Genomic DNA, 12,455 nt, shown 5'->3' with positions numbered 1-12,455 from the left:
CCATGCTGCGCCACTTTATAGATCTCTGTGGAAGAGGTCATCTGATAAAAGCAGGGCAGAAAAGTTGACAGATTGTACAGCAATTGAGACATTTTTCTTGGTGTTCCTATTGCCTGAACTTTGTCACAAGCCAAAATCCAGCAACAAGATAAAAACCTCAGGAGAAATAAATTCTTTAAAATGGACATTGCAATATATTCTACTAATAGAGCAGGCTGCAGGCTGATAAGTCATTGCAGCTTCATTGAATTCCGCACAGCTATACTGATTCTCACCCCCACAACATGAACAGTAGAAGCAGATGAGCACTGCATTGGTAAACACATCAGGAAGGGGAGGTGGTGTTCTAATAGAGATAGTCTTATGCAGTAAGTGTAGGAAAAGAAGAGGCTGGTCAAAGGAACTTCGTTACCTTTAAGCCGAATGTATGTCATCAGATCCAGTGAAGCATCAGTATCTTCTTAGAGGGACAGGATAGAGCAACAGAATTTCCCTGTACAAGCAACTTTTCACAAGTCGTTATGAAGTAGCTAAATAAAACTTTGGCTAGCCCCTGCTCCAAATTATACACAATGGATGTTTGAGGTGAGTGATTACCATCCAAACTGATCTTTTCCATTTGGGAATACAGAAGTTCTGAACAGTAGCTGTGAAAAGTCAGATGGGGGGGGGGGGGGGGTCGGGGAGGATGTGTGTTTCTTTTGCTACAAAGTCCCAAACCCTCTCCTATAAGGGCATCAACTCACTGTTCCCTCAGTTGAAAAGGGCTGCAGGATCTAAGTACGAAAGCTTAGTTTAACATTTGTGCTCTGTAGATACATGTGTGGAAAAGAGTAATAATCCGCTCAAACAACATCCCAGCACCATCACCTCAAGCAGTATTGCAAAAATGGCCAGTAATATAAGCAAAAGAGCAAAAAACACCCTGAGGCAGCCCAGCAAGGATGTGGTCCCAGTCTCATGCCACACATCTCTCTGGACATGCTTGCTTCATTGTGCTTACATCTGTGAGGGAGATTAAAGGAAGGACTATTTCTGCTGTCTAACAATTATTTGTAAGTACTGAAGTACTTATAAACTGCTTGGAACAATTTAATCTATAAAATGCCAATGAATTGCTTCTTCCTTATGCAAATCTTGTTAATATGGCATTAAACCCATACAAAGGCAGAGTCACTGTCACCTGCAGAAAAGTTCCATTCAACAACAAAAAAATCATTCCCAAAGCATACAAAGTCATAAAAAAGTATTTCTGAAACACCACTATTACAATTACAAATATTTCAATTCAAGGCAGGCTCTTCAGTAGGGAATTAAATACGCTGCCATAACATAAGTTACATACTTCTCTGCTACTTTTATATTCAAAGCCGAACACAGCAATCTGCTGTACACACTAGCTAAGAGGTATAAACACTAGATTAATGATAAAACTCCATTTTGTTATAAAAAAAAAAATCTCACTTCTACCTAAGCCTTAACATTTTGCTGCTCTCACAAAACATCAATAAAAACAGGTCCTTTAAAGGAACATTTGAAAACCAGAGACAGGCAATCAACAGCTCAGATCTCATAAATGAAGTCCAGAGTTCAAATGCCTTCCACACAACATTTACTTCCACTGAAAATTAAGTTTTGCTTGCTCTGGACTGGTTGCATACTGACATCCCAGTCAGTGTGAGGGAAGATAATGAGATCTGTCAGTCTCTGGAAAAACTTTTAACAAACAAGGCTTTTTCTTAAAGAATTGTTTGGTTTGATTTTGCAAGCTTCACCAAGTCTCCCGAGAGGTATATTTTCCTCCACTGTGCCAGTGGCCTATTAGAGACACTGTAACAGTGGAAGACTTAACCCCATCAGAAGATACCATCTCTCCCTCTTAATGCAAAATGGGGCCAGGTTTACTACAGTTTCATTTTAAGAGATTACCCCTGAGAATCAAGTTCAACTACAGTTTATGCCTAAAGCCCAGCAAATGAATACATAGCATATCTTAAGCATATTAAAAAAAAAAATCTTTGAAAGGCAAATGCAGCTGCAACTCCCCAGAGGAGATGAAAATGTTGTCGTAAATTTATGAAATATTAAGTCCCACAAATTTATGCTATGTTGAGAATAGCAACACAACTCCTCCTAGAGTGGTTAAACACCATAAACCACTAAGTTTAAAGACCCAGATCCCCCTCCCAATTAACATTTTTGTTTGAAGACTAACTCTGTTTAATTTGAAATTTCCTCTTGCTATGCCAATTACATTTTAGAACTTTTTCCTGTGAAGTTTAAGTGCACTATCTTATTTGACACACAAAGTACTATTAAAAACAGCCCAGAGTAGAAAAAAAACGTTTTTCCTTCTTCAGTATCAAGCACCTGGCAAGTAAATGGAAGGTTCCTGCAAAGCCTTGAAGGCTATTAAAGACATTCCTCTTTTTCCCTGGGGATTTAAAACTCAGTTATTTTTATTCCTCTTTTTAAGTCTATGAAATTACATCATCTTTTCCCCTTTGATTTACACTTTACAGTATTTTTCCCCCGCACATTGTTCCTCAGTTTGCTAATTCACTAATAATTAAAACTGCTGTTGGCTTGGTCATGAAATAAGAGGAGAGGAAATGTCCAACATTACACATCTCTCTGCAAAACAGGACCATTCATTATCTTAAGTTAATTACATATATTAATGTAGTATAATTTTAATAATTTGCAATTTATGATTTGTTTCAGCTACACAGGTCTTTGATATAGCTTGTCAAATCTTTGAGAAGTAAACTAACAAACTTCCTTGGAAGGATCTCTACCAAAGCATTGTGATTGAGTACAAAAGTAAGAGCTTTCTGTTTGCTCAATGTTTGTTAACTTCCCCCAAATACAACAGTGTAAGTCTACAACATAGGGTCAATTCCCTTCCTGCGCACTTGGTGCTCTCTAAGCCCAAGGTAACTTTGCACAAAGAAGAGAACACTGACCACCTTACTGGCCCTACATGTGGGCCTTTTGCATTCAAGAGAAGATTGCTGCAATTGTGTGAGCTCCCTCTTGTAAAACACTCTTGTTCACTCCCATGAAACAGCTGCAAACTCTAACACCTCATGCCCTCTCTATGTCCGCCCCCCCAATTAAAAAAAAAAAATATATCAATCAGCAGTAGCAAAAAAATTGCTATTAAAGAACCGATTTAGGAAAGTCATTGCAGTTAAGAACCATTTAGAATAGGATTTGAGAAAAGGACAAAGAGCACTGGCTGGAAAAAACAAGATATTTGTCCCCAGCCACAGAATCCTAGAATCACCCAGGTTGGAAGAGACTGCTGGAAATCAGCTAGTCCAACGCCCCTGGCTAAAGCAGGGTCAGCTAGAGCAGGTTGTCCAGTACCATGTTGTCCAGTTGGGTTTTCCATGTCTCTTAAGAACAGAGACTCCACAACCTCTCTGGGAAACCCATTTCCAGTGTTGGACCACCCCCACAGTAAAATAGGGGGGGGTGTTTTGTGTTCAGACGGACATTCACATGTTTTAATTTGTCTGTTGCATCTTGTCCTGTCATTGAGCACTACAGAGAAGAGCCTGGCTCCCTCATCTTCATTCACTCCTATTACATATTTATACAAATTGATAAGAACCCCTCTGAGCCTTCTCTTCTCTAGGCTGAACAGTCCCAGTTCTTTCAGCCTCTCCTCGTATGAAAGATGCTCGAGTCCCTTAATCATCTTTGTGGCCCTGCACTGGACTCTCTCCATTAAACCTGTTTGTATCTTACATTGAGGATCCTAGAACTGGACACAGTACTCCAGATGTGACCTCATCAATGCGGAGCAGAGAAGGATCACCTCCCTCGACCTGCTGGCAATGCTCTTCATGCTGCAGCCCAGGATACTGTTGGCCTTTTCTTTTTGCCATTAGGGTGCATTGCTGGTTCATGGTCAGCTTGTCCACCAGGACCCCAAGATCCTTCTGGACAAAGCTGCTTTCTAGCCTGGCAACCCCCAGCATTTACTGGTGCACGGGGCTATAACTCCCTAGGTACAGGACTTTGCATTTCCCCTTCTTGAGCTTCACGAGATTTCTCTCTGCTCAATTCTTCAGCTTGTCAAGGTCCCTCAAAATGGCAGCACAACCATCTGGTATATCAGCCACTCCTCCCAGTTTTGTATTGTCTGTAAAGTGGCTGAGGGTATACTCCATCTGATCATCAAGTCATTAATGAAGACATTGAGCCGTGCTAGCCCCAGTATTGCACCCTGCAGTACAAGAGTCCCAGCACTTGGAAAGAAACTAGTCAGGGATGGAAAAAGTCAATCGTCTACTTCAGGTGCATGGACTGTAATTGCTTTTGCTACGCAATATGTGTACACTAGTGCGCACATGTGTAAAGGTAAGACTGCAAAACAGTAGTACAAGGTCTCCATATAGTCATTACCCACAAAGCAAGTCTTGCTTCTAGGATGCAGATAAAACTTCCTGTCCACCTAAACCAACAATCCCTTCGAGGTCACAGTTCTCCCCAAATACCAGCAACGAGCACAGACACACACACAGACACACAAACAGTCCTCAAAGACGCATAATCTTTCAAGTTAAAAATGATGCAGCCTTCCTGCTGCGGAAAGTAAAGCAGGCCAGCTTTTGGTTTTCATTTTCTTTGGGCTCTTTTCTCCTTCCTTCTGAAGTAGTCATGACATAGGACCACATCTGCATACGGCTAAATCCATAAACAGCGTCAAATTCTGCTATGACCTAGTAAAGCAAGTGGTAGTCTAATTTAAAATAGGGCAAATTGCGCTGTTATACACATTCTTGCATAGCATACATAATTGAAAAATCAAGACAACTTAGATTCATCCAGAGATCTTTTTAGATCTGAATTGAACAGTCACAGAAACTTCTTGCTAGCCAATTCCTATTGCTTACAAATGACCACATCCATACCACTCCTTCTCATTTGTGTATACTATAATCAGGCAGTCAAGTATGAAGTTCTCATGATCTTTCATCATTTTATAAAAGAGATTGGATACCATTGGGACTGACTGTGGCAGAGGGAACTGCATTATTAGATGGCACTCAGTTTTAGTGAAGGACTTGCTTCCTCCTCCATAGGAGCAAGAAAGAAACTACTACGCAAGTTGTTTTCCAGCATACTTACGAGACTGCTTCCAAGAGCTAACAGAGTTCTACCACCAGGATGGAAACATGCAGCTGATTGAATGCTCACCTTGAAGGTGTACTAGCTCTACTGCTGCATCCTGAGGTCAGAAAGAACTGAAATCTTAAACCTTGTTGGCCTGTCAGTCAGCCTTGTGAACATTTTCACAGACCTGTCTGTGGTATAAAAGGAATACCTCTCTACAGTCCTCCTTCACTCCTCCCAGCACAGCCTCGCTTCATAATAGTTCCACAGCAGAGAAATCAATTATATTATCAGGTTGTTCACCACTGCACCTTGCTTCCTCTTGAACATCACACTATCTCCCCTACTTCTATATTTCCTGTAAGCACTATAAGCACAAAAGGAAAGTTAACATACTAGGTAAAGTTTCACAGGCTTTGTGCCCATTTTGTTACCAGAAAAAGTCCCAGAATTTCTTACCTGCAACAAATGACTGCTTTACAGGAGAGTGCCAAGTCCAGAAAGCTCTGCCTGACTTCAAATGAAAGGGCATACTTCAGTGTGTGGCCATCAATAATCAGAGCAATATTGTTTTCCTTGCCCAGCGACTCCCCCAAACTGGTACAATGTTGAGTCAGAGAGGCTCTTGTTGCCTGAAGAATAAACAGAAATAAATCATGTTTCTTCTTAATATAAGAAAAGTGCATCCAAACTGCAGCAAGGCGTCTCTGGGCTATGCAATGGAGCACAGTATACGTGCACATGAACTAGCACTGACATGAGTCAGTGTTTTAACAGGACCTTGTGCAGATATATTACTTTGGGTCACAAATCAGCAAAAGCTGCATCCGCTTGCCTAGGAACGCATGCCTTGTTTCAGTGCAGACTCTGGCACCTCCACTACACATCCCTGCATGACACATGTGCCCACAGTAGTTGCGATACATCCTCTTCAACTGTTGGGCAGGTATAGCCTAATGCCTTTCATGGCTTTTGACACCATTCAAAGTATTACTGCTTATTCAAAGAGTGTTCCCTACCCCAAAAACATTTTCACTGACAGCTGCTGCTGGGAAAAAAAAAAAATAAATCAAGTGTTCATGTTTCACTGTCATCCCAATTATTTCAACCATCCTACTGCAGTGAAATTCATGCTTAAAGCAGTCTGTTCCATTCCCATGTAGGTTAGTTTAACCATCAGTTCCAGCTGAGTTAACCACTGCTAAATAGTTCAAGAAGCTGCTCATGATCTGAAGTGTATGCACACTTTTTGACAGAGAAGGCCTTGACACACAGGACATAGGATGGCAGAACATGAAAAGCAAAGACTTCAGTACTAGTCAAACACTGCTTTTAGGTGACAAATGATCACTAACTGCTGGATTATATAATTTTTAAGTTTTTCCCCTTTCTTCAAAAAACAGGATCAGTGGTATACCCAAAAATAATTGGTTTCTATTTTAGCAAATCCTCACCCAGTTTCCAGGCTAGTGTTCTCTCCATTCTTAAACCAACAAAAAAAAGAGAAAATGCACTCCCGTGCATCTTAACTGTGCAACTTTGAATAATTGTGCTAAACCAAGTGTTACACATGCTTCTGCTTATTGATAAAGGTACTTGTTTTGTGATCTGTGCTGGTCTAGGCAAATATGTGGTTTTTTTTTTTTAATATAACAGAAAAAAACACTAGAACAGAGTTGTAACTGTCAGAAATGAAAATGTGATATTTATGCCTCATTGCAACCCATTCATCATTTTATAGATCCAGACTTCTCCAGAGGATTGCAAAGCCACAAACTCTTGCTAAGTGCTGCATTTCCTATTTGCACCTCCAGTTTAACAGACATTCATTTAAAAAAAAAAAAAAGAAAAACTAAGGTAGCTAAACTAGTTACTGTGGACTACACACCTGCTGGTCCTGAGGAACAGATTATCTCAAGGCCAGCACTGATGTGGAACCTGGATTTCTCTCTCTACTTTCAACTGAGAACAGGAGTTGGGGTTTTTGCTCATGGTTGAGCAAACCATCAAAGATGTATAGAAACCTGTATATGTGAACCCCCTTACACTGATGGCAAAAGAAGGATTTAGAGTTGCATCTCTTCCACATCGAAGACATCTAAGCCAAAAAGCTCCAGTTCCATATCGCACTACTAAAATAGCGGGAAACAAGTTTACATTCCTAAAATACTTCCTTCAGTGATCTCTCCAGCATCTATCCATGACGGGAAGAGATGGGAAAAAACAACACAAAGAGCTTCCTAGTACCATGGCTTAATTTCTTGATTTAAGCTTTCACAAGCTATTTCTGTACACTCTAAAGAACAGAAATATCATACCGAGGTGGTTTTTTTCTCTGTGAATAAAGTGATGGGAAACTCCTCTGACCTGGGTGCTTGCAAGGCTGCTTCTCAGCCTTTTTTCCCCTCACTCCTCACCATCTGTGCAGCGTTCTGTCCTTTCTTAAACACGCTTTCCCAGAGGTGCCGCCATCTTGGCTGAGGGGCTCAGCTGTGCCCTGCGGAAACGGCTATGTCTGGCATGGGGCAACCCTGGCCTCTCCTCACCAAGGCCCCTGCAGCCCCCAGCACCTTGCCACGGACACCCAGAGCAGCCAACCAGATGGGCACTGCCACACTGCTCAGAGAAGCTCAGGTAAATCAATTCAGTATGTCAAACTACAGGAGACTTAGAGCTACTCTGCACCCTCCAGGACAAAGAACCACAGAGCTTCTGGCTTATGGTAGAAGACCCACCCCACACCCTTTTTTCTTTTTTTTTTTTTCTTTCTTTCTTTCTTTCTTATTACTACACCTCAGTAAGACCACACTAACCCAAGTTATCTCATGCTCGCTAGAGGCCAAGTACCAATAAAAGTATGGCTGGTCAGATGTTATACAGCCTGTCAGTGCTTCCCAGCCTCCCAACAGCCGCAGTCCCGTGAGCCACCATCACGGCTCTGGCCTCTCGTACTGCAGCCCTCAGGAGGGACGGATTCTGCACACCACAACGCTGTCCTCTGTTCCTCTCACCTTCCCCCCCGCTCCCATTTTGGTGGCAAAGTTTTAATGAGGTTGTAATAGTAATATTCACCCTGGCTAGAGGTCTCCTGACCGCAGTCATCAGCAACCGCAACCAGTCCAAATTTCACTGCTATCACAGTAACAGCAGGATCATCAAATACTTTAGACTTTGACCATTCCAATAATGTTTTACTGAAATAGCCAGCAACAAATTTGTTGGTTTTTTTTTTACAAAGATTTCTACTACAGGATTACATCAATGATCTTTAAATGCCCATGTTCATAAGGTCACAGTAAAGGATTTTTTCCTTTGTCTTTTTATTTCCAGCTCAAGTAAGAATTACCTTGTTTTGGAAAAATACACTAGCTTCCCAAATTAAATAATAATTCAATTTTTAAGATGTTTTCTATGCATAATACTGAGTGAAACTGATCTGACTTCTGTCAAGACAGCCACCACAGTACACCAAAACCAGCAAGATTGAGTGTACTGTGATGGTTAGAGGTGACATATTTTTGCTTGCCTTGAATTATGTCTCATACAAAACTCGATAAATATGTTAAAGTCTGAAATGTATCGCAAAACTGCTAAACATGGCAGCACTTGCAGCCATCTGCTGAAGTTTGACTAGATCAGTTTTACACAAATAAAGCCAGTAAAATAAAAGACAAAAATAACCACACTCAATCAAACCAAACCATGACCCTGGCCAAAAGCAATCAGCCAGGAATGAGTGCAAGAATACAGCAAGCATACACCAGCTCTCTCAGAAGAGTCTCTGGGGTCCCTCAGTTGGCAGCTCAGGGACCTCCCTCAGGTGTGGAGTCTGTTATGGGAGAGCCCTCAATCCCCAGTTGCTATCAAGAACTGTGGGAAGAAGATCAAAAAGTTAGCAAGGGGAGAGAGATCACCTCTCTTCTAGAGTAAAGCAGGATGCAGAACAGCATGTAGGCAAGAAGAAAACCCCAAGAAACATTTGAGATTAAATGAATTTTGGGTGGTGAAGAAGTTGAGGACATGACAGCAGTCAAGACAGCATTACTGAGTGGAGGAGGAGGATTAGGCAGCCAGAATGACCGAGCTCTCCTGGGCCAAACAGGTGGGAGAAGAATCAGGCCACTTTCACACAAAGGGGAGGGGGAAAAAAAAAAGAGAGTAAGTTGCTTTGCAATTTATTTTCTCTCACCCCACTCATTGGTATGGTAGTCAAAACAAACTCACTCTGATTCGCTAAGAAACTAGCCCCGAACTGGAGGCAGATTAAGTTAATGAGTTTGACAGAGTGCACAACTCGGGCATTTCAGACAGATTGCATTTTGCACCTTCTTCACTACCAGAATGACTGTGTCATTCTGTGCTTACCCATTAAGCTGTGAGGGGTTAGATTTATGACTTCATGGCATGCTTTATTTACACTGTACCTGAAAAGTTAACACAAAGTAGATGACTCTGCTTAAACCATTACAGACTGATGCAGAGAAAACAAGGGTGTATCTTGGGGGAAGAAAGTTGTTTTATCTACTTCAATGCTACTACATGTAGTGACAACATTCACAGAAATCCCAAGGATGGTATAAGGGTAATGGCATCAATAACAGAATTTTAACCCAAGAACCCTTGCCCCTGGAGTAAGCGTCATTTGCTTCTTTTTACTGCTTCCTCTCAGTCTTGCTCAAACCTTTTTCTTGCTCTCAAATGCAGAATTACCCCATCCTTCTCCCGAAACCACCCACAAGATTAAAAACTTCTCTATTTGAAACCAAGGGAGATAGTCCCTGCCCTTATCCCCTGTCTAGCCCTTCTGGCACTTCAGAGGAAACACCCTTCATTTTCCTGTTGCTTCTTCACCTGACCCAAAGGAAGATGAAGGGCCAGGGTCCAACTACTCCATCCTGCAGAGGCAGAGGAGAACCTGAGGGCAAGTTCAGGAGGGTTATTCAATATCTATCATCTGTTGCCCAAAAGAAAAAGTCACATGGCAACAGGAAGACTTACAAAAGGTGATGGTTCTCATCAAATGAGATTACTAGTCTCTCCATAGCTTATTATCATGGCTGTACATAAGCCTCATCCAGTTCATGCCCTGGTCATTGAACTCATCTTACATACAAGATGTCACAGAATTAGTAACAGGATTATTAATACCCCAAAAAGCTATAAATCAAGGATTACAAATCAGGCATCTCATTTAAACAGCATTTTGTAAAGCTCTCAATATACTCTTCCATGCGCATGGCTAACTTACAGCCTAATAGCTTATACGGTAAAAAGCACTAATTATTATTTCTGCTCTTTCAACTACTTATAAATGCTATGTTTTAAAAACGAAAACCAGCTACTGCTCCTGTAGGCCAGTGCAATTAAGCAAAAAAAACTAGCTCCAAATCTCACTGGGTATATAACAAAGACTTCCTAGGTAAGCAGACGAACAAACATTTGGAAACCATGAGGGGAACTATATCCTTCCGTGGGCAACTCATTACTGGTAGCTAGAGTAGAAACCTCTACTTTGATACCTAGCTTTTACTCTGTTTGACGTGAAGGGATAAGTTTCTTCTTTGAGTCACATCAAGCAAGAATAAATCAATCCTTTAATAGAATAAGCATGATGGAACAGAAATCAATAGAAGTCCTAAGAAAGTATCTGGATAAACTCAGACCTATGGAATACCCCTGCCATTTTTACTGAGTACCCATCAAGAGTAAATGGAAAGTTTGTCAGGAGTTCTGAGAAAAATAGAATATTACAGAGGATAATATTACAAGCACTTCACTTATCCTATAATAAACTTGGTTTTTTCTCCCTCAATATTTCCTTTAGACACACAGAGCATCCAGCTGCTCTGGGGAAACCTGGAGAGGTGCCTGCCAATCAGACCTTATTGTACTGGCATATCAGATAAATTTCCACCAAATATTAAAAATCCAGATACAGTTTTACTTAAAGGTCAGAAAGTGCATGAACTGAAAGTCGGTCGGTTTAGTAGCCCTGATTCAGTGGGCTATTCAAATAAACACAGACACTTCATTAAGCCAGTAGAGGACATGTGCACATGCTTAAGCTGTCTGTTGAATCAGAGCAACTTTATCAGTTTAATTAGAGCTTGACAAGGGCTTAAGAGTCCATATATATGAGACCACCAAGTAAATCAAAGCACAAACATTAAAAAAGGATCTGTTAGATTGCAAAAAGTCAACCACAGAGCTCAAACTGAGGAAGCTAGAGAAATTAGGTTTTAATTTATTTTTTATTCTACTTTTGCACATTTGACACGGTTGGGGGAGTTGATTCTAAAAATATCAACAATTGACTCACACTAATGCCCTTAAGGGTTAACGTTGTTATGGTCTCTATGCTTGAGTTAAATTCAAGACATGGTGGTACATTCCATAACAAACCAACCCCACCTGCTTTTCCTGTTTGTTTTCCCATTTCCATTTTAACAAGTCACAAACTCAAATGCAAACCTTGAGCAGAGTATTTACTTGCATTACTGTCTTAAAACAAACTTTCAGATTTTATTGTTCTATGTGTGCATAGTTTCCATCCAGAACATGCAGTAACATTATTAGTACACTATTATAAATCTCCATAGCAGAGTATAATTTGTTGACACGCAGAAAATGAAAACATCCTGAAGCAGAGTTCGTGTGGTCTCTTTTCTGGACTGCACTCTTAGGATCTTTAACAAACCTTTTAATAGCATGTTTGTATATTCTCACTTTCTAAAGCCTCAGAAAAACACACTGCTATGCTCAGCTTTGTATTTAAATAACAAGACTGACATAAACAAATTCTGGGATTTCCCAGGCTATTATTTTGTAGTTTAACAGAGCAAATACTAATAGTTTTCACATGATGCTCGGAGTGAATTTGGAATTCAATACAGTTACAGCTAGGTTAATCAGAGCTCTGTTGACTTCACAAGAGTTGACTCCTCATACTGTAACAAAAAATTAGAAACATTACTACATAGGCTATATAACAAGACCCCTAAGGGTTTTTTTGTGTGTGTGTGCGCACGCCGTTGGGTGGGGTTTTTTGTTTGTTTGTTAACAGCAGCACACCATAAAGCCTATTCCCTCCCATAAGAGCTTGGGAAGTTTACATTCTACAGCAAGAAATGTTAGTGTGTGAGGCAATCTGATATCCAACAAAGAATGACAATATCAGATACTTGCCAAGGAAAAAAAACAAAATCAGTAGGACTTGCAAAAACTTTGGGTGCAAAAGACTTTAGTGGGATAACAGCCATTCCCTAAATTTATCTTACTAACAAGTTGATACCCAGAGAAGAACTGGACAATTACTATAAGATGATCAG

General features: G+C 40.6%; 1 protein-coding gene across 1 annotated transcript in view; it reads right to left on the bottom strand.

Moving 5' to 3' along the window:
* ATP8A2 (ATPase phospholipid transporting 8A2) overlaps positions 1 to 12,455 on the bottom strand; it is a 213,470-nt gene that overhangs the window by 106,001 nt on the left and 95,014 nt on the right. Inside the window, exon 26 of the mRNA XM_075143130.1 lies at positions 5,587 to 5,759. Coding sequence (XP_074999231.1) covers positions 5,587 to 5,759 — 173 coding nt within the window. The remainder of the gene's footprint in view (positions 1 to 5,586; positions 5,760 to 12,455) is intronic.

The sequence above is a fragment of the Calonectris borealis genome, chromosome 1, assembly GCF_964195595.1.
Source record: "Calonectris borealis chromosome 1, bCalBor7.hap1.2, whole genome shotgun sequence".
Lineage (NCBI taxonomy): Eukaryota > Metazoa > Chordata > Aves > Procellariiformes > Procellariidae > Calonectris > Calonectris borealis.
The sequence above is the reverse complement of the archived record's forward strand: the minus strand, read 5'-3'. Positions and strand labels throughout refer to the sequence as shown.